Source organism: Lissotriton helveticus, chromosome 3_2 (genome assembly GCF_964261635.1).
Source record: "Lissotriton helveticus chromosome 3_2, aLisHel1.1, whole genome shotgun sequence".
NCBI classification, from domain to species: domain Eukaryota; kingdom Metazoa; phylum Chordata; class Amphibia; order Caudata; family Salamandridae; genus Lissotriton; species Lissotriton helveticus.
In genome coordinates, this window is record NC_136062.1 from 179,202,801 (window position 1) to 179,227,872 (window position 25,072).

Here is a 25,072-nt window from a genome sequence, read left to right on the forward strand (position 1 = left end):
GTGATGTATATCTTTACATCTGCCCTGAGTCCCTTCATCAATTCCTTCTTCTGCAGGTCTCACGCAGGTGGACGCCATCCCCCTCCCCCCGGTGCACGTCACCCCCCCCAGCCGCACCAGAAGAGGTGAATGATCCGAAATACCTAGAGCTTGATACTCCGCCACATCCTCCACACTGAGAGCACATTGTGGCAGGAAGACATAATCCAATCTGGAATACACCCTGTGAGCCCTGGAGAAATACGAGTAGGTGCTGGCGTCCGGATGCAGCCGGAGTAGAGATGGTCCTAGCTAGGGGAGTTATTGCGGAGTCACCAAGCCGATTCCTTGACCTGTCCCGCAGCGATTACATAACATCATTACAGTCCCCTCCCACCACCTGTAATGTATCTGGTGTGTTCAGGAGGATATCAGTTACGCCTGACAGAGTTGGTTCCCGTTACCCCCGCGTAGGTCCCCAGTGAGTCCGTACATGTCTGAGTAGCCACAAAGGGGGTGATTTCTTAATCAGGATAGCAACCCCTCTGGAGCCTGTCGTGTAACCTGCATGAGCCAACACTCGATACGCTCCCCTCGCCAATAACCCGCACCGGTTGCCCTGAAGGTGCGTTTGCTGCAATAAGACAATATCCGGCCCTACCCTCTTCACATATGCCAGGACTAACCCCGCTTCACTTTATTGCCCAGGCCGTTAACGTTCCATGTAAGGATCTTGGCACAGCCCTTAACGTGGACAGCCGCTTGGGGACTACCCGTCATTGTAGGGGACATCAGGTGTAAAATACGTCTGTGGTAACAGGAGTCGGGTGTTTAAAACACAGGTGTATGTGGTGGTCCTAACTTTGACATGCCTAAAAAAGTTAACAATCAGCCCCAACCAACATGTAGCCCCTCCCTCCCTCCTTCCCATCCCTGAAAACATTTGAGATCCCCCCCCCGCAATCTCCCCCCTCCCCACCTCCTTCTCCCCCGCTGTCCCATCGTCCACCAAATGGCAGAGAATAAGATAATCGGGTGATGGAGGTCTGTTGTCCTCCCACTCCCAAACACCCCAAAGGAAAAGAAGCCCGCTCTAAACCTTCAAAGTCACCACATGCAAACAGGGGTGTGGAATTTAATAAAATATCTACTTGTCCATGGGACAGGTTGCTTCATAAATCTACTTGTCCTGTAACAAAATCCGCTTATCCCTTTTCTGCCATGTAACGCTGCCACAGATTATGGCAGCAATCGCGTTATAAAAGAGCTCTGACATAGCCTCTTTGATTATGCCAGGACTCATGGGAATCATTCCCATATGTTGCCACGTTCCCGCAGATCTAAATACCAGAGCTTAAGGTAGTGGTAAGCAATCGTTCTAGGGTTGTAATGCCCTTTTGAATCTGTGCAAACCTACTAACTTGCATGTTTTAAGGGTTTTCACCAACTCTTTTCTAATCTTTTCCCATATTGAGAAGGGTTGGAACTTTTCTCCTGTGAATGGCAGATGTGAAACTTCTTAAGGGCTGGGCAAAAAGTGGAGGAAACGTGAACTTTCAAACACTCAGATTTTTGCATGAGGAAACTACACAAGCATATATGATCATGCTAAAATAGTTCACAAATATTTTCTATGAGTACTATTTCTAGGCCTACTTCTGTAAATTCTTTTGAAATTCGCGAAAGTTGTCTATCTGCTCTTAATGAAAAGACATATACCTCGGATGCACTTTTGAGACTTTCTTTAATAATTGGACCCCTAATTAGATCTGGTGTTAACCATGACCTTTTGTTTCTACTAAAATGTTGTCTCTCTTGGTCTATCGACGGGCTTCACTGTGAGTGACAGCATTCTGCTCTTTCACAAGGAGCATACCTGCACACAGAGTAGTTTTGCTCAGTGCCAGGAACTACTGTGGCAATGTGTGCTTTTTGAGACCAAAAACAATTTTTGCTTTTGCCAATGTTTGTTATAGTTACGAGGCCCCAGCAGCTCCCACACCAATAAGGTTTTACATAAACCATGCCAAAAGAAGTCGCACATTGACAAATCCAAAAGGCTGACCACCAATTTCCGACATGTTGGCTTTGCAAATGCTTGTTTATTTTTGTTTCATAATCTTATTGGAACTAGTTGCACTGATTTTCCGTTATGAAGATCTTTTGGAAATACTAGCAAACATCAACCCTTTTTACCAAACTATGCTGCTCAGAAATGGTACCTAATATTTTACAGTAGTTTAGCTACTTGCATATTTTTGTGAACATTTTATTTTGAAAGCAAAGTCTCATCAATCTTGCTTCTGCAAATATTTGCATCTAATCAGAAAGCATTCTGAGGGCATTATACATACCCTCATATTGCTAAACTTTGAAAATGTGTGTTCACATTTTTATACTGGAACCACGGTCAGTGGTGCAGTCCGATCTTTCAACATTTACTTAGAGCGCTCATCCTAATATTAAAGGCTTTGCATTAATGAACCATAAAAACAAGTTTGAACAGCTTGAACACATAGACACAAACATTACCTTAACTTCCGTGCAGACAATGCCCTTTCCTTATCCATAATATGTTTACTTTAAACTGGAAGCCAAATGGGTTGTGCTGTAGGTTGGACCTACTTGTCCCAAGGACAAAATACACATTAAAACTTGTTGCCCTTGACCCCAAACGATATGTCCTGGGCGTCGGGCTATAGGAGTTCCACATCCCTGTGCAAAGGTGTTATTAAGAGCAAACACGAACCAAAATAGAAAAAGACCAGATCAACAATCCAATCGGCGTGGGGGGGGGGGGGGTTCAAGTTTGCACGCACCAGGCAAGACATTATGTAGACTTGGGCGGCCACTTTGGTCCCCTCTTCACGAGTTAGAGTCCTGGAGGTCCCTCGATGACCCCACTGGTTCTGGTGTGGGCTCCTGTTCCATCTCATTGATTTCAATTGCCAAGGGATGCGGCGACTGCCCGTCCAACTCTTCCTCCTCCTCCGAGGAGCCCTGAGGCTCTCCCTCCACATCTGAGCGCGGTTTCTCAGCCAGGCAGGAGAACATGGACCCCGACAGTTGACTAAGGCCAAGGGATCCGTCGCTTCGTCTCCTCCGTCGTTCAGGTCTAGATTTGGGGTATGGGGTCGCACCTGGAAGATGTTCTCCATGACCCTTCCTTGACCTCTGCGATTTGGGAGTTCCTCTGGGGTCTCCTAGAGGCCTCTCTGCTTCAAGTGATTTTTGAGCACTAGTCGTGGGTTGCGTCAACCGAGGTCGTTCCTCCAGCCTTTGCCAGGCCTCTTCCGGAGACAGAAAAAAATGTCTTGTCCTTGTAGATCACCTTTAATTTGGCCGGGAACAATAGCATGTACTGAATTTGGAGGGATCTCAATTTTGTTTTCACTGAGTCATAAGAGCGTCGCTGCCTTTGCACTTCCTGGCTGTAGTCTGGGAAAATCATTATTTGGGCATTGTCTAGCTGAATCTCCCCACGCTGTCTAGCTTCCCTGAGAATCATGTCCCTGTCTAAAAAATTCAGGAAGCGAGCAATGTCCGGCCTAGGTATCGCTCCAGCCGGTGGCTTGGCCAGCAGCGCTCTGTGAGCCCTTTCTATGACAAAACAGGTAGAGAATTTATCTTTCGGGAAAGTACGCAGGAGCCAAGAGTGCAGGAACGCCGCCATGTTCGTGCCTTCAATTCCCTCCCTAAAACCTACAAATCGGAGGTTGTTGCGTCTTGCTCTGTTTTCTGTGTCGTCCACCGTCCATACCAACTGCTTATGCGACGACTGAAGCTCCGCCATACCGTTATTCACCTTCTGTATTGTCTTCGGCCTCCCCAGTCTCGTTTCTGATTCCTTCACTCTATCTGCTAGATTTCTAAGATCCTGCCGTAGGAGCGTTACTTCCGTGCCCACCGTTACGATATTGTTCTCCAGGGCTTCGTGGGAGGCCTGGATTGCGTTCATCAGCAGGGCTGTGTCCGAATTAGTAGTCGCAGAGTCTTCATCCGGTGGGGGCGACTTGGTATAGCGGTCCAATGTGCCCTGCCGGGGGGTTTAGGTCCTTGTCCTTTATCCTGCCCATAGTGCGCTGCGCCGCATCCCACACCTTAAAGGACTGGTCTTCCTGGACGTTGTCCAGCCCAATGCTCCACTTTGCTGCTCTAGAACCCTCACCAGGCAGTCCCTCCGTCACTACTTGTCAGCGTGCTCCACCGCCAAACCTTCGCCTCCACCTCTGGCAAGCACTCTCCTCGGCGTTTCAGCCCCGGGAAAGGGCTAGTGTGGGCAGGGTGGGGTGTGGCGGGGTTAGGGCGGCCAGCCCGGGCACTCGGTCAGTCCAAACCACAGGGCCGAGATGAAATCGCGCCTCGCTGTCTCCACGCTCCCTTGCCAAGTCTCTCCCAGCCCATGCGGCCCCAGGTGGGTCTCTGACGGGTGAACTTGCCGGAACAAGCCTGATGCCACCACTGGTGCCTCTAGCCCGCGTTGCCCCAGGCGTTCCAGACCTCCTAGCAGCAGTTCACCAGCATGCCAAGGCTGCGCTGCCCTCCAAAACTGTGCCCCTCGTACCTTTTTCTGGCATTGTCCCTGAGTCGTCCCTCAATACACTTCACTGATCAGAGGCCCCAGCAGGGGTGGGGGAGGAGCAGGCTTACCCGACCCCCACTGGATTGTGAGGGGGACTCCGCCACTCCAGGCAGGCAGTCTCTGCAGGCCCTCTTCATCGAGGCCTCGAGGGGTCCCGTCTCCGATCTCGCCTGGGCTCCATTCAGTCCACCCGGTTGCCGGCTGAGTGAAGGGCAGTCAGCTCGCCCTTCGTTCCTCCGCGGTGCTGCCGGTACTGCACCTCTCCTTCTGGGCCCGCAGACATTGGCGCCAGCCCCTGCCTCTTCCTCCGGCAGCGTAGTCCTGACCGGTGGCAAGCCGTAATTTGCACCTCCGCTCTGCTGCTCTCCGTCCCAGCGCCCCCCCTCCGCGGGGGCGGACGATAGGCATCCCCGGGGCCTTCCGCACTTCCCCACGGGTAATTGGCGTCCAGGCGTGGTAGCTCTCCGGGGCACCCGCAACTCTCGATGGGCTCCGACGCTGCCAGCTGCGCCGTCTCTGTTCTCAACAAGCCAGGGGCACCATCTTGGATCTCGCTAGCGGGCCTCCAGGTCGGCCCGCACCGCCGCAGGATACGGGACTGCCACAGCCTCCACTTGCAGTCTTCGGATGTTGGAGGGGATACTGGACCCCAGGGATCAAATTATGCAGGTTTTCGGGACCTTAGGCCCCCTTATCGCATGTCGGTTCACTTGTCTGGACCGGAGCTGTGCAGACTCGCGTCTCACTCTGCCATGTTGCTGGCCACGCCCCCATTTTGGTGCATTCTTATGCATTGTGGTAATATGTATATACAACATGGAGGGTATGTGGAGGGCTATGTAGTGTGTTGTGTATTATTCTGCACTACCTTCTAGGGCCTGTTACATTTTGTTGGGAGGAATGTAATCTGATTAGGCTGGAATGGGGTCTGTGACATTTTGATAGGGGGTGTGGAATCACAGAATGCGCCTCCTGCTGTATATCTCCAACCCCAAGAGCATCATCTGCGGCATACCCCAGGGCACCTCACTAAGCCCACTCTGTTCGACATCTACATAACTCCACTGGCACCCTTCGCTCGCAGCCATGGTATAAACATAATTTCCTACTCAGACGACACCCAGCTCATCCTCCGCCTCACCGAACACTCACATACCACTGGAATGAACTTCCAGAACGCTTTGACCGACCTAGCCGACTGGATGAAAGCCAACTGCCTCAAATTCAACATCGACAAAATTGAAGTTCTCCTCTTCAGAAGATCCCCCTCACCATGCGATGACTCCTGGTGGTCCTCCGGGCTCGGACCAGCACCCACCACCCATACTTTGAACCTCTGTATCATCCTTGACAGCGAGCTATCCATGAGACTACAGGTCAATACTGTCGCCTCCATCTGCTTCCAACACTGCTCTGTAAAGTCTTCAGATGTCTCCTAACCGACACCAGAAGAACCATCACACAAGCCCTCAACACCAGTCCTCAACACCAGTTGACTTGACTACGGGAGCACCCTATACGCCTGAACCACCACCCTCCTCCTGAAGTGCCTCCAAATAGAACACAGCAGCAAGAATCATCCTGGGGCAGCCCAGATGATCCCACATCACCTCCGCCCACCCCCCACCTCAGTAGCCTGCATTGGCACCCCATCAAGATGAGATACCTCTTCAAGCTGCTCACAGGCGCCAACAAAGCACTTCACAAATCAGGACCAGAATACCTGAACAACCGTCTGATCTTCCACCAGCGCACCAGACACATGCGGTCTACATCACTGGCCCACCGTCCCCCACATCCATCGTACTTGACCTGACGGATGCTCCTTCTCCCATCTCGCTGCTGAAGCCTAAAACAACCTTCTGATGCACCGCCGAACCTCTACTTCCCCTGCCGAATTCAGGAGTGGCCTCAAGAACTGGCTGTTCGAGTAGCCACACCCCATGCAGTGCTTAGATACCCCTCGGGATGAATAGCGCACCATACAAATACTGATTGATTGATTTATATAGAGCTGTATGGTACTCTTTGTTGGGAGTTATGGTATCTGGCAAAGTGTTGTTATGAAGGTGGTGGCAGCTAGTTTGTTGGTGACTTACTTCATTGCTGTAGTGTGATAACATTAGAAACGGTTTGTGTGTTACTGTGGATATAGTGTGGGAAGGTATTCTAGTTTGCATGTTATGTATTGTGTCCTATTTGATATGGGATTTCCTAGTTGCCTATTGCAACTTATTATTAAACTCCATGAGGGGAATTATGCCAGGATTCGATGGGGAACCCAGGGCCAACTGACAGAGAAGATACCGGTCAATAGGGGAGTGAGACAGGGATGTGTGATGGCTCCAACCTTGTTCTCCCTATTTATAAATGGGGTGGTGGACCATTTAAGGGAGGACCCTGCCGATGCCCCCGTCCTTGCAGGAGAGAAAACACCTACCCTCCTCTTTGCCGATGATACTCTTCTCATGTCGAAATCCCCTATGGGCTTGCAAAAACTGCTTGATCGTTTTTGCATCTTTTGTAAAGACAGGGGTTTGTCAATAAACACCACTAAAACTAAGCTGATGGTGTTGACCGCCTAAAAGAAATATAGGAGGGTTAACCTCTTGTTGAATGGCACTCCTCTCGAGGTGGTAGAAGAATTTGATTACCTTGGAGTTAGACTTAGTAACAACTTGAGTTGGTCTTCCCATATCGCTAAAATGGTTTTAAATCTAAAAAGAGTATCAGGAGTAATAGCAAAGAATCAGCGGCTATCTACCAGTAGACCCATAGCTCCTACCTTGGCAGTTTATGAAGGGAAAGCTTTGGCAGCGGCAGTATATGGTTCAGAGTTGTGGGGTGCGGAAAACACTAAAGCATTGGTTGTGGCGGAAAATAAGTTTATTAGAGATATAGTTTCGCTACCTCTATCGACCCCCCCTGAAACCATTATTTTTAGATCTGGGTAAAAGATCGATTTCTGATTTGGTCCAATTACGCCCCTTGTTATTTTGGGTTCGGCTTAGAAGGACCCCTGAACTTTTTAGGGCTCGGACTCCTCCCCCTCCTGGGGGAGGAGTTAAGAGATCCTAATGTTATAAGAAAAAAAAAGAAGAAGAAGAAGAAGGGCCTTGGTGAGAGGAATTCCACACATTCCTTTGCGTTTTCTGGCATCTGGTCAGTGATTCGTCTTCCCTGTGCTGTGTATGTAGTAGCCTTGAAGTGATAGGCTGTAAGTAATGTACGCGTGCCCGATGTGGCATTTTGTGTGCGAGAGCGAGCATGGCAGAGTGATTAATCTTAATTACGAGCTGTCAGAGTGCCCGTGTAATGCAAGCCAGATGATGCGAACGCGTTCACAGCGGTGAGCGCGTTCAATGTTAAATGACGAGAGGCAGCAGGCGAGGCTCACAGAAGATGACTCATACATGCTCGTCCACACTGTAGTTCTTGTTTTAAGTTGCTACGGGGTGTCTTTTTTCTGCCTCTGCGTGACAGTCTGTAAGAATAATGAGCGATGGTGTGCTGACTGTTTATTTTTAGGGTCTGGGAAGGGGAGTGTGTCCGTCCGTTGTTTGAATGTGTGTAGGTTTCAGTTCAATGATCCAGAACACGGAGGAGAGAGACGTTGTCTACGTAATCAGATTTTTAAAAACTTCACTGCCCCACAGTTTCTAGAACAGGCTGTTGACTGCAAGACTGATGCACATTCCCAGACTTCCGTAATTTCTAATGAAGTTTAGGCATTTTGAACTTTCTGAACCCTGTCTGATGCAGCCACTTCACTAATACATAACAGAACAGGCACAGTTTCCCTCGCTGCTGTATAACCGCCAAATGGTTCCAAGCCCATACAGTCCATGGCCTCTCTGGAAAGGTTTCCAGGTGGATGCTAGTTCGCTGAGGGCAGGTGAGCAGAGTGCGAGTATGCAGGGTGAGCAGAGTGTGAGTTTGCAGGGTGAGCAGAGTGTGAGTATGCAGGGTGAGCAGTATGTAAGTATGCAGGGTGATCAGTATGTGGGTGTCCAGGGCCAGGAGTGTGTGAGTGTGCAGGGTCAGCAGTGTGTGAGCATGCAGGGTGAGCAGTACGTTGGTGTCCAGGGCCGGCAGTGTGTCAGTGTGCAGGGTCAGCAGTGTGTGAGTATGCAGGGTGAGCAGAGTGCGAGTATGCAGGGTGAGCAGAGTGCGAGTATGCAGGGTGAGCAGAGTGCGAGTATGCAGGGTGAGCAGAGTGCGAGTATGCAGGGTGAGCAGAGTGCGAGTATGCAGGGTGAGCAGAGTGCGAGTATGCAGGGTGAGCAGAGTGCGAGTATGCAGGGTGAGCAGAGTGCGAGTATGCAGGGTGAGCAGAGTGCGAGTATGCAGGGTGAGCAGAGTGTGAGTTTGCAGGGTGAGCAGAGTGTGAGTATGCAGGGTGATCAGTATGTAAGTATGCAGGGTGATCAGTATGTGGGTGTCCAGGGCCAGGAGTGTGTGAGTGTGCAGGGTCAGCAGTGTGTGAGCATGCAGGGTGAGCAGTACGTTGGTGTCCAGGGCCGGCAGTGTGTCAGTGTGCAGGGTCAGCAGTGTTTGAGTATGCAGGGTGATCAGTATACGAGTATACAGGGTGATCAGTATACGGGTGTCCAGGGCCAGCAGTGTGTCAGTGTGCAGGGTCAGCAGTGTGTGAGTATGCAGGGTGAGCAGAGTGCGAGTATGCAGGGTGAGCAGAGTGCGAGTATGCAGGGTGAGCAGAGTGCGAGTATGCAGGGTGAGCAGAGTGCGAGTATGCAGGGTGAGCAGAGTGCGAGTATGCAGGGTGAGCAGAGTGCGAGTATGCAGGGTGAGCAGAGTGCGAGTATGCAGGGTGAGCAGAGTGCGAGTATGCAGGGTGAGCAGAGTGCGAGTATGCAGGGTGAGCAGAGTGCGAGTATGCAGGGTGAGCAGAGTGCGAGTATGCAGGGTGAGCAGAGTGCGAGTATGCAGGGTGAGCAGAGTGTGAGTTTGCAGGGTGAGCAGAGTGTGAGTATGCAGGGTGATCAGTATGTAAGTATGCAGGGTGATCAGTATGTGGGTGTCCAGGGCCAGGAGTGTGTGAGTGTGCAGGGTCAGCAGTGTGTGAGCATGCAGGGTGAGCAGTATGTTGGTGTCCAGGGCCGGCAGTGTGTCAGTGTGCAGGGTCAGCAGTGTGTGAGTATGCAGGGTGAGCAGTGTTTGAGTATGCAGGGTGATCAGTATACGAGTATACAGGGTGATCAGTATACGGGTGTCCAGGGCCAGCAGTGTGTCAGTGTGCAGGGTCAGCAGTGTGTGAGTATGCAGGGTGAGCAGAGTGCGAGTATGCAGGGTGAGCAGAGTGCGAGTATGCAGGGTGAGCAGAGTGCGAGTATGCAGGGTGAGCAGAGTGCGAGTATGCAGGGTGAGCAGAGTGCGAGTATGCAGGGTGAGCAGAGTGCGAGTATGCAGGGTGAGCAGAGTGCGAGTATGCAGGGTGAGCAGAGTGCGAGTATGCAGGGTGAGCAGAGTGCGAGTATGCAGGGTGAGCAGAGTGCGAGTATGCAGGGTGAGCAGAGTGTGAGTATGCAGGGTGAGCAGAGTGTGAGTATGCAGGGTGAGCAGAGTGTGAGTATGCAGGGTGAGCAGAGTGTGAGTATGCAGGGTGAGCAGAGTGTGAGTATGCAGGGTGATCAGTATGTAAGTATGCAGGGTGATCAGTATGTGGGTGTCCAGGGCCAGGAGTGTGTGTGTGTGCAGGGTCAGCAGTGTGTGAGCATGCAGGGTCAGCAGTGTGTGAGCATGCAGGGTGAGCAGTACGTTGGTGTCCAGGGCCAGCAGTGTGTCAGTGTGCAGGGTCAGCAGTGTGTGAGTATGCAGGGTGAGCAGAGTGCGAGTATGCAGGGTGAGCAGAGTGCGAGTATGCAGGGTGAGCAGAGTGCGAGTATGCAGGGTGAGCAGAGTGCGAGTATGCAGGGTGAGCAGAGTGCGAGTATGCAGGGTGAGCAGAGTGCGAGTATGCAGGGTGAGCAGAGTGCGAGTATGCAGGGTGAGCAGAGTGTGAGTATGCAGGGTGATCAGTATGTAAGTATGCAGGGTGATCAGTATGTGGGTGTCCAGGGCCAGGAGTGTGTGTGTGTGTGCAGGGTCAGCAGTGTGTGAGCATGCAGGGTGAGCAGAGTGTGAGTATGCAGGGTGAGCAGAGTGTGAGTATGCAGGGTGATCAGTATGTAAGTATGCAGGGTGATCAGTATGTGGGTGTCCAGGGCCAGGAGTGTGTGTGTGTGCAGGGTCAGCAGTGTGTGAGCATGCAGGGTGAGCAGTACGTTGGTGTCCAGGGCCAGCAGTGTGTCAGTGTGCAGGGTCAGCAGTGTGTGAGTATGCAGGGTGAGCAGTACGTTGGTGTCCAGCGCCAGCAGTGTGTGAGTGTGCAGGGTGAGCAGTGTGTGACTTTGCAGGGTGAGCAGTGTGTGAGCGTGCAGGGTGAGCAGTATGCAGGGTTAACAGTGTGTGAGTGTGTAGGGTGAGCAGTGTGTGAGTGTGTAGGGTGAGCAGTGTGTGCGTGTGTAGGTTAAGCAGTGTGTGACTGTGCAGGGTGAGCAGTGTTTGAGTATGCAGGGTAATCACTATGTGAGTATGCAGGGTAATCAGCTTTTCACCAAGCTCACACACACCACCAGCCGTCACTGCAAGCTTTCACCAGGCGCACACACACACCATTAACCATCAGTGCACACTTTCACCAGGCATACACACACCACCAGCCGTCAGTGCACGCTTTCACCAGGCACACAGAGTAGTGAGTGCAGAGTAGTGAGTAGAGTAGTGAGTAGTGAGTAGTGAGTGCAGAGTAGTGAGTAGTGAGTGCAGAGTAGTGAGTAGTGAGTGCAGAGTAGTGAGTAGTGAGTGCAGAGTAGTGAGTAGTGAGTGCAGAGTAGTGAGTAGTGAGTAGAGTAGTGAGTAGTGAGTAGAGTAGTGAGTAGAGTAGTGAGGTGAGTAGAGTAGTGAGGTGACTAAAGTAGTGAGTGCAGAGTAGTGAGTAGTGAGTAGTGAGTTGAGTAGTGAGTAGAGTAGTGAGTAGAGTAGTGAGTAGTGAGTGCAGAGTAGTGAGTAGTGAGTGCAGAGTAGTGAGTAGTGAGTGCAGAGTAGTGAGTAGAGAAGTGAGTAGTGAGTTGAGTAGTGAGTAGAGTAGTGAGTAGAAAGTAGTGAGTTGAGTAGTGAGTAGAGTAGTGAGTAGAGTAGTGAGTAGTGAGTGCAGAGTATAGTAGTGAGTAGAGTAGTGAGTGCAGAGTAGTGAGTAGTGAGTGCAGAGTAGTGAGTAGAGTAGTGAGTAGAGAGTAGAGTAGTGAGTAGTGAGTAGAGTAGTGAGTAGAGTAGTGAGTAGTGAGTGCAGAGTAGTGAGTAGTGAGTAGAGTAGTGAGTAGTGAGTAGAGTAGAGTAGTGAGTAGAGTAGAGTAGTGAGTAGAGTAGAGTAGAGTAGTGAGTAGGACATCACAGGCAGCAGCTGTGCAAGCTTCTTACACTCACAAGGAGACCACAGGCAGCAGAGGTGCAAGCTTCTCACACTCACAAGAAGGACATCACAGGCAGTAACTGTGCAATATTCGCACCCTCACAAGGAGATCACTGGCAGTACACACCACATGAACACACTCCATAACACATAGCAACAATACATTGGCATTTACAATGCCATTAGCTCAAACTCAAATAAATCCGAGCCCGATTGCATTTCTAATGCTTGTTAATTATGCTTTGGTTCTGGATGAGCTGATTAGTTTGAATGTAGCTAATAAAATTAAATGGCTCAACAATTTAAAGAAGCTGGTGATATCTATAGGTTTGGAGAATAGTTGGATTTCACAAATGCCTCCACCTAAACTAATTGTTAAAAAACTTTATTGGGACTGGATTGTGGCAAATGAACATAGGTACCCAAATTGGGGTCCCTTAACTAACACTTTCCTCGACCACAAGCCTCTTAGAAAGCTTGAGCCATTCCTGGATTTTATCCAGGTTCCTCGCGATAGAACGCTGTTTTTGAAATTTAGATATGGTATATTACCTCTTAATTCATTCAAGGAAGGGTGGAAGGGACGCAGAGGAACTGACCTAAAATGTCCAGGTTGTTCCTGCCCGAAAGAATCGTTGGGCCACTTCCTGTTCGCATGTGCTGCTTACAAACAACCAAAAGCAAAATGGTTGAAACCTGTTTGTAGGGAGCTTGGGGTGAGGGACCATAGAACAGCTATGCGTGTCATTCTAACAAATGCTACTTCAATGTATATTGTTTGTGGGGTGGCCAAATATGTGGCGAATGCATGGTATATCAGGTCAAAACTTTTACCCGATGTTTGATATTTCTCTTCTATAGTAAGAATAGTCTGTTTTTCCTTTTATGTCTGTGGATTGTAATATTGCAATGTACTTTACATGCTGAACAATTGTACTTTTATTAAATGTTTTTTTTCGAATAAAGTATTTTGAGAATAGCATAGCTAGCAGGAGTGTCCAGTCCTGGTAAACTTTAATGCTATGACATGTACAAGTCAAAACATTTTATGTTGCAAGTCTTCTAAAGCTGTGAATGGCCCAGGCTAGGTTTGTGGGGATTAACACTAGTAACTGTAAAGTCTTGTCATGTTAAAGTGAATGAGTCGTTGCACGCATAACACCTCATCATGCTTGAAATTTCTGGCAATGTGTAATGACTGTCATTAATGGTTGCTGCAATAAGTTCATCCTAAGCATGGCCCCAAACATATCTGGTACAAGCATAAGGCTTTCAAGTGCAGTATTGAAGGATAATAATAGAGGGATGCTTGGGCAGTAAAATGTGTAGCACTAAGGAAAGGTTGGTATCTAAAAAGACCCCCTTGTTTTTCACTAACTTGACAGTTGAGTGAACCGGATCCACATTGTCGAGCCATATATATCTCCAAATGTTTTGTAGTTCTTTTCAGTTTTGTAGTAATTGCTCTATTCTATTTGGGTTGAGCCTTTGTTCATCAATTTTAATAATTTCACAAAGTTAGCAGTAATTATTTGGGGATACATCCTTTGGGAATGGCATTTGTGTATGTTGTCATACATGTGTGTAGACTGTGGCCTGGCCTGCACCTTTTGTGCAAGTAAGCTGTGGCCTACTATGCCTTTGTGCTTCAATACATTTGGAACCTGCTCTTTCAGATGTGGAGATGGCTTTATTGAAGGTATTGGTCGACTTTGGAGGTTTGAAGTTGCTGCTCTTGGTGGTGGACAGTTTGAAACAATTGGTCAGGCGTAAATAAGGAGCAAATAGTGTTGTGATTATCTGCCACTGCTCTTTAAAGTTTCATGCTACTTGTAATTTGCAGTCCTAGGGGGTGTGGCTTGCAGCCCGAGGAAAATGGCTACCTCCATAGCGAGCTGCTTTCTGCTCAGGGCTAATCCCCTGCCATCAGACTGATATCCTGACAAATCAGCCCTGTCCCAGCAAGAGAGGGGCTATTATACCCCCCAGCGATACTTTGGAAGTTTGGGAGTGAGGCAGACAATCCCGCCGAGATTGTTCCCCCATGGAGGGAGGCCTGAGAAAGACAGCACCTGCGGCCTTACGGTTTTGGGGCAAAGTGATCCGCTCCCCCCACAGGAAATGCAAACAAGCACGGAGGTTGTGGGTGAAACCTGCGGTGAGCGACAGATTGTGTGTCGAACCGAGCTGACGACACTTTAAAGGGAGGTTCCGGTCCGGGACGTGCGGATGCCGGAGGTCCGGGAGAGGTTCAGAGACAAGAAGGTAGCTGATGGGAACCAGAAAGCGACTGCGGTGAAGGTCTGCAATTCCTTAAGAGGGCTATGAATAAGCATTAGTAGTACGTCCGACACAAGATGGGCAAACGGGCCGCGGCCCAAGACTGCAGCCTGCATGCTGAAACAGTGAGAAGTATAAGGCAGTGTGAGTGAGAGGAGATTGCAGCTGGTTCACCAGTGACTCAAGACTGGCCAGGGACAAGCCCGAAAATGAATTTAGGAATTTGAGGGGCCCACGTTTGCAACATGGAGAATTCTCACTGGAAGGAGTTGGAGAGCCACTGGTAGTGGCAGCCTGTGCAAAATGACCAAGGTGAGAGAATGTGAGGCCTTGCCACCCGGTGAGTCTCTGAGAGGCGCGGGGCGCGCTAGAGCCTTGGCGTGTGTGAATGCTTGTGTCCTTACGGTAAGAGTTCACAAATCGGAAGAAAAAGGATTGCAGGTGTGCCCACTGAGAAACTGTGCTCCATTTGATTGAGTACTGGCACGGAGACAGCTTGAGAGTGTAGGAGAGGAGATGAGGGCTGTGGACTCGGCAATGGTGAAGGGCCGCCTCCGAGCCCCAGCAATAAAATAACCTGGATAAGTACACTGTGAAGATGTCTGCAACTGGGACATTGACTCATGAAGGGGAATCCATGACTTCAGGGTTGGGGAGTGGGGGGGTTGCACGGGGAACCTTCCCTGTGCACAATAATGGCTGCCATACGGGAGCTGCGCCGATTCATAGCCCCTATTGAGCCTAAATTAATTGCTGTAACGATGGACGTCAATCTGCTCCGGGCTGACTTCCACAAAAGTTCAGAGAAGGTAGCAGTGGTGGAAACTCGAATAAATGGTTTGCTCTCCACAACTAAGTGTCTGGAAGAACCGGTACTGACCTTGACAAAACAGAGCACGATCATGTCTGCCAGGCTGAAGGAGCAAGAAGGAAGAGCAATACAGAGGGCCCCAGTATGGACCTGTATCTGGAGGACTTGATCCTCAACAAGTTGAAACCGAAACGCTTCTCGACCTTTTATTATGTGGAGAGGACACATAGGGCGTTGGGTCCAATGCGGAGACCAGAAGCTTCTCCACGAACCATACTCTCCCTTATATTGAACCTCAGAGATCGCTATTCAGTAATACAGGCGGCGCAAGCACAAGGAGACCTGAGTCTGGAAAATGCAGTGATCCGCTTCTTTTCAGACTTTATACTGCAGGTGCAGCAACAATGGAAAAGCTTTAATGAAGTTAAAAAATCACTGCGTGCCAAAGAACTAAAATACATGATGCTCTACCCCGCTAAGTTAAAGATCATCATAGAGGGTAAGACGCATCACTTCGCCACACCAGAGGAAGCGCGGGACTAGTTGGAAGGTTGGAATCTGGTAGGGAAAGGGACTGCAGGTGATAAGAAGAAAGATAGATCCAAGGGCCAGGCGAGAGGAAGCCACCTCACAGGACAGCCGGCGAGATCTGCATCCACCCATTAGGGGCACGTGAGCAAACGGGATAAGACCAACTTTGGGGGTGTTAGATTCACTGTACAATCTGGAGGCAAACGGGATCTTAGATGGGGGTGTGGGGATGAAGAGAAAAATACGCTGGCACGGATTCGCCAGGGAGGGGAAAACTGACTTTGAGTAGGGACATGCTGATTTTACATATATTTATGAGGGTAACCAATAGTGTAATAGCATTGTTTACCCAACAGACCTTTGACTGGGCAGTTGCTGCTCACCCCCTTTACTAGCAGTTATGTTTGCTGCGACAGCACTCTGCGGGGTGAGAAAGTGGGTAGACCCCACATTCACCTCGAGATTGCTTGAGACCGGAGGGGTTAAAATATTTAGGAATTTGCATCGCACAGGACCCGTGGGAGTTCTTCAGTAAAAATGTTGACCCACAGTTGGAAAGGCTGAGAGGAAATGAGGTGCACTGGGGATACCTGCCGTTGACGACGGTGGGGAGAGCAGCTCTTTACAAGATGGTGAGCCTTCCAAGATTGCTCTACATAATTTAGAACACGCCTTACAAAATTCCCCCAACCATGTTCAAAGAAATTGATCACGAAGTCCGTAGACTTAAATGGAAGGCGGGAGGTGGGGGGGGAAGTACCCAGAATAACACTAGCCAAACTACAACATTTGGTGTAAAATGGGGGACTCATGGTCCCAGACATCCAGAAGTACTACTGGGCCTTGCAGCTGCTTGTCGTGAATGACTGGGTATTTACTGATCATCAAGACCTGGCATACAGGGTAGATGGTGCAAGCATGAGTCCAGGAGGATATGAGGGAGAGGATATGAGGATATGAGGGGAGAGGAGTTGGCCTAACGGCTAGGGCGCTCAACCTCGGACCTGGGGATCTGGGTTTGAGTCTCGGTAATGACGCCAAAACCTCCTGTGATTCTGGGCAAATCACTTAATCTCCCTGTGCCCAAAATGAAAGTGTGTTTTCATGTAACGTAACTGGAAAAATATGGAAAGCGCTCTGATACCTGATTCGGTTCGGGTCTAGTTTGCGCTATATAAAACTCTGCAAAAAATGTTTTTAAAAAAATGAGGGACTTCTTTATGGGGCGATTCGAGGGACCCACCTTGGCTGCGACATACAAAGGTAGTCATTGATGTATGGAGGGAAGCCACCTGGTGTCTGGACTGGAAAGGGAAGCTCACTGGCAGGTACAGCACACACCTGTCAGAGGTCGGGCGTCTGGGAGGATACCGAAATGGGAACGTACTGGAATAGAACACCTGAGGGATGATTGGAGAAATCAGGTGTACATAACATGTGCCGACGTGCAAGGGGGGTTTGTTCTAGCAGAGACTGAATGCTTTAGACACATGAAGTCAGGACATGCCCTGCAATGTCACCTGCAGGAAGGTGAGCAGTTGCCCAAGTCTACGCCATTAGAGGACCATATACTAACAGAGGCTTTGACGACTAAGGTAATGTCACTGATTTACAAGAAATTAATGAATAATTCCCCGGATCGGTTAGGCCCCCTGAGGACAGCATGGGAAGGGGAACCTGGGGAATCTTGAAGATGACATAGCATGGGAAGGGGACCTGGGGCAGCTTGATGATTACTGGGTGGAGGCCCTTTAGGCCCCCCGGAAACTAGCTATCTGGGTGCGGTTTAGGTTGTTCCAGTTTAAGGTGCTTCATAGGGTCTATTATATGCAGACTCTCGTGTATAAAATAGGTTAAGTGGACTCCCCACTGTGCAGGAGGGTGTGTGGGAGCGAGGGGTCTTTTTAGGGCTCGGGCCTACGTCACCACGAAGTGGGGGCGGAGCTTCCGAGCTCTTATGTATTTGAAAAAAAAAAGAATTCTGAAAGGGGTCCGGGCTGCCACATTCCTTAGTGCGCGCCGCGTTTTTTATGGCATCTGCCTAGTGATTCGTCTTCGCTGTGCTGTCTATTTAGTAGCCTTGACGTGATAGGCTATATTTACTTTTCGTCCGTCATTTATTTCAGTTTCATGGCATATTGTCTGTGGTTACGTGCACGGCAGACTTATTAATCTTAATTAGGAGCTGTCAGGGTGGCCGTGTAATGCATTCCAGATGGTGTGCGCGCGTTCACCATAGAGCAGTGCGTTTGTCGGGCGCGCGTCCTCCTCACGTGCACACAGGCATAGCGAATCAGTGTCATAGCGAAAAGACAACATTTTGTCACGTCTGTTATGAATTTATGACTTGTAATTTCAGGTAGGTTACATCAGCTCGATTAATGTTTCAACCACGGCCTGTTTCGAATACAAGTTCAGTTGTTATATAGTCCCGAATTCAAAATGGTCTCTCGCAGTAAAGTTTTCTACGAGTTGAATTTAATTCTGACAGGGTCCGTTTTGCATGCATGTGTTTAAATCACAAAGGCGACATGCAAGGGAAGTGTACAATTGATGTGTTTTTTTTTTCTCGGTTTGTGTTTATTAAATGAGTGCAGTTGGAGGCATGAAAGGGCTCTTGGCAACAGGCGGTGAAAGCTGGGAGGCGTGATGTGGCCTCTTTGTTTCCGTAGTGCTGGTCGGTGACGGCGCGCTATTCTTCTGCTGCGGTTGATGGATGACCTGCTCAGAGGAGGGCAGATCTGAGGGAATGGCCTGCCGACAACGAAACGTCATCTGTGTGACTGGAGGGTTTTTAAATACTAAAGTTGTGGCCACCAACGAGACTTGCCTCTTCTTCGTAGTTCAAGAACTTGTCTTAAACAAAAACGTCACCGCTTAATAAATCATTATCTCGCTTAAGACCGCTAGCACGCTTTTTAGAAGCAGTTTGCACCCCACACAAGTTTGAGGAAAGTTCTTAACACGCTCCACCCCTTGAAGGTGACCGTGACTTCTTATGCTTCGTTTTTCGGTCATCTTTTTTATTTCGGTTAATGGGGACATATGATCTAGGAACCTACCAATTGGGTAAAGGCGATTGTCAGAAGGCGGCACCATGAGCAGAAGACTTCAGGACAGCCACGCTACGTATTGCAGTAATACCCTCAGCTGTAAAAAAAAAAAATCTGACAAAATGTAAAGTTGTCTGGGGCTTACGGTAATGGTTACAGACTACATTAAATATTCTTTGGGGATAAACCAGCTGCTGCAAACAACTGTCTGACCTGCAAGTCTTGGGGTATAATAGTGGTAAGATGCAACCTGTGGTTATTGCGCTCGAGAGATCTGTGTGTAACCTCTGGCCGTAGGTTTGAATGTTAAAATAGTTCAAATGATTAATATGCCTATTTCAGAATATAGCGTATATTTGTAGATCACATATTTATGTGTAACATAGACTAGTGGGATAGCGAGTTTGTTGCTTAGAGCCTTGTACAACCCGCATGTTTTAGACTACAGGTGAAATAGCTCAGGGAATTATGTCCTAGCTGCAAACTGCAGCATAAAAACAAGAATAACAGGAGAGATAAATAAATACACCTTCTCTTTTTTTCAAATGGATAGCCGCTTCAAAGTCAGGACATTATGTATGTTGATGACCTGGGTCTTCGTCAACCACATCTTTAATAAGATGGTGAATTTACCTTGCTAGACGTGCACCGTCCAGCGAACCATGAAACCCGGGCTTTTCACACCTTGCTTTTGCCAGCTGCAGGCACTCACTAGGAGAGAACACAGTCTCCCTGCTCGTGCAGAGTGGTAGTGCGGAGTGGTAGTGCGGAGTGGTAGTGCGGAGTGGTAGTGCGGAGTGGTAGTGCGGAGTGGTAGTGCGGAGTGGTAGTGCGGAGAGTGCAGAGTGGAGAGTGCAGAGTGGAGAGTGGAGAGTGGAGAGTGGAGAGTGGAGAGTGGAGAGTGCAGAGTGGAGAGTGGAGAGTGGAGAGTGCCGAGTGCCGAGTGCCGAGTGCCGAGTGCCGAGTGCCGAGTGCCGAGTGCCGAGTGCCGAGTGCCGAGTGCCGAGTGCCGAGTGCCGAGTGCCGAGTGCCGAGTGCCGAGTGGCAAGTGGCAGAGTGCCTAAAACACATTGCCATTTACAATGCCATTATCTCTAACTTAAAACAAACCCGAGGCCTAATGCATTCCTAATGCTTGTTTTCATGTACTATGGGACTGCAAGCACATGCGGGGCTACTGGGCATGGGTGGCTACAATAATGACAAGGGTTGTGGAGATGAAGGTCCCCCAAGAAGCTAAATGGTTGCTCCTAGGGGTAAGGTGAGCACGACTGGCCCAGGTATACTGGTGGCTGGAGTGGCTAAGAGAAACATAGCCTGGACATGGGGAGCCACTTCTATGCCAGTAGTGACTGATTGGGAGGCGGCCCGGGACTGGTGCCAGAGGGCGGAATATGTGATGTATACAGAGAGTGGCTGCCCTAATAAATGGGAAAAGGTCTGCGGCCTGGCAGGCCTACAGAGGACAGAGCTAACTGGGGAATGGGGAGGGTTAAGGGGTCAAAGGCAGAAGGGTAGTGATGCAAGTGATGATGGCCCGTAAAAGCGCCAAATCTGGGTGTGAAGAAATACTGAAGGGACTGTTTGGAATGCAGAGCCCGTCTTTTGTTTTTGTTTCTCAATAAAAAGAATTTAAAAAAAATAATTTGCAGTCCTAATCATGTGAGTTTTAATGTGCAGTCCAAGCATTTCAGCTGTATGTCAGAGCAACATTCAAGACTGTATTGCAATAGCCATTACGCACAAAATATTGATTTCTTATAGTGGTCATTGTAGGTGGTGCAATCAACTATCTGTGACTCCTACAAGAGTTGGTCTGAGCAGGTGTTGAATTGAGCATAGTTAATGGAGAATGTCATGGAGGATATCAGGCGGGACATGTAGATGAGTTTTAAAGAATAGGTGCTAAAAGATGACTGTGGGATGATGCACTCTGGGCAAACGTTTGATTACCTTTTGAACACCAGAGACTGGCTTTCTTTCGTAGACACGGGCTGGATTTTTCCTAACATAAGGGTGCTTGGTATGCCTTGTTGCCTCTTTTTTCCATGTCTATATTACTCTTAAGACTGATGCTTCCCAACATCTCCGCTCAATATATCCACCCATCGTAAGTGGTGTGGAACTGTCTTCCCTGTTTGTGGATAGCAAAAGCATTCTCTTTGCACCAAGTGAGATTCTTGGTCCTGTGGAGCCAGAATAGACTGCATTGTCCAGCTTTTCATTCATCTACTCTGGAGCACTTTGCTGTGTAAATTACAGAGGAACCATCTTTGGTGGAAAATAACCTTGCATTATTTCTGCTAGCGAGGCACCGTCCCCGAAAGTGTGTTGCATAAAATCATTATAAAAATGAGTAGAATAGATGGGGAAAAAAAGGAGAAATTATCACGCTTAACTCACTGTGTGCCTTTACAACTTTGTGTTTTTCTTTCTTTACTTTAGGGGATGGTATGAATGCTTATGTAGCCTATCAAGTTTCAACTCAGGTAAGTTACCTATGCATGAAAAAAACAAGTTTTTTATGTGCATCTGTGTAATTTTCAGATCATCATTACAAAGCGCTCACCAGGTGCTGGGTGAAAAGCTTTCTTGAGAATTATCTTGACTTCCCAATACATTTGCAACCCCAATGACGAGCAGAAACATGTCACTGCAAGGGGCAGGATCATCATACTTTTACTTCTGCGCAACTAAATTAAGTAAAGGCACTAAAAAGAAGCATAAACTCCACACTCTGAAAACTTCAATGGAACCAGTGTAATGATTGCCTGCAACAAGGCGGAGACGGAATAAAGCAATACTGAAAAAACTAAAATGGACAATAAAAATAGCAGGAGCAGAATCACTCTGGGCAAGACTTCTCCAAGATATTAAAAGTAATGCTCACACACGTTTCTGGTGTAAAGTAACTGGCTGCAGCGCCCCGCACGCCAAGGGATCCACTCTTCTATAGTGTAAGAAGTCTAGGTAAAGTACCTGCTTGAGTACTTTAACCTCCACATGGAGGTGCGGAATCTACCAAAGGTTCTAGAAGAAATGACACACGATCCCCTCATCGACACAGAGCAAGTGAAAACTGTAGGTATGGTTCTTGTCCTATGCCCACTTAAAGGCCCTTCTGTGGATTCTTTCATACCAACTAGGCAACAAATCAAGCGACCGACAGCCAAAGGAAGACCGGAGTGGGCATCAGGCCCAAATGGGATTCCACCTGCACTATTCAAACAGGACAGCAATTATTGGTCAGAAAAATATGAGCCAGTTTTCCAACAGATATCAGCGTATGCTGTAAACCCCTCCTCTTGGAGGGATCGATAATTTCACCAATACACAAATATGGTGACAAGCATCCCAATAAATTACAGGCTTGTGGCGCTTATTAACAACGAGGCAAAATACTTTGCTGGAACTATTTTAGAGGACCTAACATCATGGACTGCAACAATCAGATCATTCTATTAAACTAAACCTGCTTTTGTAAACACATGGGAACTATAACGAATATCATGGCCCTTTCCTTACTAATAGATGGTCTAGAAATGCAAAACGTCCACTATATCTCTGCTTCATAGACTTCCGTGCTGATTTTGATTATATTGATCATGGGAAATTGGGTCTACATGCCCCACGGTTCCTTTCAATCAATCAATCAATCAATCACGGCATTTGTAAAGCGCGCTACTCACTTGAGCTGCTTCCTGAAGGAGAGATGGTCTTGGGTTCGCCGAAGGTGGGTGGGGAGGGAGTTCCAAGTCTTGGCTGCCAGGTAGGAGAAGGATCTTCCTCCGGTGGTGGCTCTGCGGATGCGTGGTACGGTGGCGAGGGCGTGGCTGGTCGATCGTAGCTGGCGGGTGGGCGTGTAGAAGGTCATGCGGCCGTTGAGGTACTTGGGGCCCAGGTCGTGGAGAGCCTTGTGTGCGTGGGTGAGGAGTCTGTACGTGATTCTCTTGCTGACGGGGAGCCAGTGCAGGTCTCTCAGGTGTCCGGTGATGTGGCTGTGTCGAGGGATGTCCAGGATGAGTCGTGCGGAGGCGTTCTGGATGCGTTGGAGTCTTTTTTGAAGTTTGGCTGTGGTTCCGGCGTAGAGAGTGTTCCCGTAGTCCAGTCGGCTGGTGACGAGTGCCTGGGTGACGGTCTTCCTGGTTTCAGTGGGGATCCATCTGAAGATCTTGCGGAGCATGCGCAGGGTGTTGAAGCATGAGGATGAGACGGCGTTGACTTGTCTGGTCATCGACAGGGAGGAGTCCAGGATGAAGCCCAGGTTGCGTGCGTGGTCCGTTGGTTTGGGAGCGGCGCCCAGGGCCGGGGGCCACCAGGAGTCGTCCCAGGCGGAGGCTGATGATCCCAGGATGAGGACTTCCGTCTTGTCTGGGTTCAGTTTAAGGCTGCTGTTCCTCATCCAGTCGGCGACGTCTTTCATCCATCCCTTCATGTAGGTTGGCTCTGGCGGTGGTGGGGTCGTTGGTGAGGGAGAGGATCAGCTGGGTGTCGTCGGCGTAGGAGATGATGTTGAGGTTGTGTTGGCGTGCGATGGCTGCGAGGGGGCTCATGTAGACGTTGAAGAGGGTTGGACTGAGTGAAGATCCTTGTGGTACGCCGCAGATGACTTCGGTGGCCTCGGATCTGAACGGAGGGAAGCGGACTCTGGGTTCTTCCGGCGAGGAACGAGATGATCCACTCCAGTGCTTTCTCTCAGATTCCGATGTTGCTGAGGCGCTTCACTAGGGTGCGGTGGCAGACCGTGTTGAACGCCGCTGAGAGGTCCAGGAGGATGAGGGCTGCTGTTTCCCCGTTGTCGATCAGGGTTCTGATGTCGTCGGTGGCAGCGATTAGGGCGGTCTTGGTGCTGTGGTTGGCCCGGAACCCGGACTGCGAGTGGTCAAGGGATCCGTTCGTCTCGAGGAAGGCGGCAAGCTGTCTGTTGACGGTCTTCTCGATGACTTTGGCCGGAAAAGGAAGGAGTGAGATGGGACGGTAGTTCTTGAGGTTGGTGGGGTCCGCCGTTGGTTTCTTCAGGAGGGCGGTCAGCTCGGCGTGCTTCCAGCTTTCCGGGAAGGTGGCGGTGTGGAAGGAGGAGTTGATGATGTCTCGTAGATGGGGTGCGCTGATGGCGTCGGCTTTGTTGAAGACGTGGTGTGGGCATGGGTCGGTTGGTGATCCGGAGTGGATGGAGTTCATCGTGTGGGTGGTGTCTTCGGTGCTGATCGGGGTCCAGTTGCAGAGGGTGGTGGTGGCGGGCGTTGGTTCGGTGGTAGGGTGCGTGGTCTGTGCGTCGAAGCTGTGTATGTCGGCGATCTTGCGGTGGAAGAACGAGGCGAGTGAGTTGCAGAGGTCTTGCGCGGGAGTGATGTCGTTGTTTCCGGCGCTGTGGTTGGAGAACTCTTTGACGATGCTGAAGAGTTCCTTGCTGTCGTGGGCGTTGTTGTCCAGTCGTTCTTTGAGTGCCGTCTTCTTGGTGGCGCGGATCAGCTGATGGTGTTTGCGGGTGGGGTGCTTGATGGCGGTCCTGTTGTCTGTGGTCTGGTCGAGCCGCCAGGCTTTCTCGAGGGTGCGGCAGTTCTTCTTGGATTCCTTGAGTTCGTCGGTGAACCAGGGGGTTTTCTTGCTGCCGGGCCTGCTGGGAGGGTTCTTTAGTGGTGCGAGGTCATCGGCGCAGGCGGTCAGCCGCTTGGTGAGGTTGCTGGCTGCTTCGTTGGGGTCCGTTGTGCTGGTGAGAGTGTTCTGGTTGAGGGAGGCGGTGAGCTGCTCGGTGGTGATCTTGCTTCGGCGGGTGACCTGTTGCGGGTGGTGGTGGGTCGTAGTTCTTCTGAAGCTGAAGTGGACGCAGCTGTGGTCGGTCCAGTGGAGTCCGGTGGCGTGGCTGAAGGAGATGTGCTTGCTGGATGAGAAGACGGGGTCAAGCGTGTGGCCGGCGTAGTGGGTGGGGGTGTTCACTAGTTGCTTGAGTCCGAGGTTGGCGAGGTTGTCCAGCAGGGCGGTGGTGTTTCTGTCGTTGTTGTTCTCCAGGTGGAAGTTGAGGTCCCCTAGGAGGATGTAGTCGGTGGAGGGAAGGGCGTGCGGGCTGATGAAGTCTGCGATGTCTTCGCTGAATTGTGTGCGTGGTCCCGGTGTCCGGTAGATGAGGGTGCCTCGGAGGGTGGTCTTGGGGTCAGTGTGTATCTGGAAGTGCAGGTGTTCGGCGGCGGTGAAGGTTTCGTCGGAGTTCGTCGAGATGCGTATGGTGTTCTTGTGTACGATGGCGATGCCTCCTCTCGTCTGGTTGACGCGGTCCTTCCGGGTGATCTTGTATCCATCCGGGATGGCTATGGTGATGTCGGGCGCTGAGGAGGCGTTCATCTAGGTTTCGGTGAGGAAGGCGACGT

The 25,072-nt window shown here is 49.8% G+C and overlaps 1 protein-coding gene across 2 annotated transcripts in view; it reads left to right on the forward strand.

Annotated features, from left to right (window-relative positions):
• Window positions 1-25,072, forward strand: part of SNX1 (sorting nexin 1) — a 749,531-nt gene that overhangs the window by 236,136 nt on the left and 488,323 nt on the right. For both annotated transcript variants that reach the window (XM_078684988.1, XM_078684989.1), the window contains exon 5: window positions 21,153-21,196. In XM_078684988.1, the coding sequence (XP_078541114.1) occupies window positions 21,153-21,196 (44 nt within the window). The remainder of the gene's footprint in view (window positions 1-21,152; window positions 21,197-25,072) is intronic.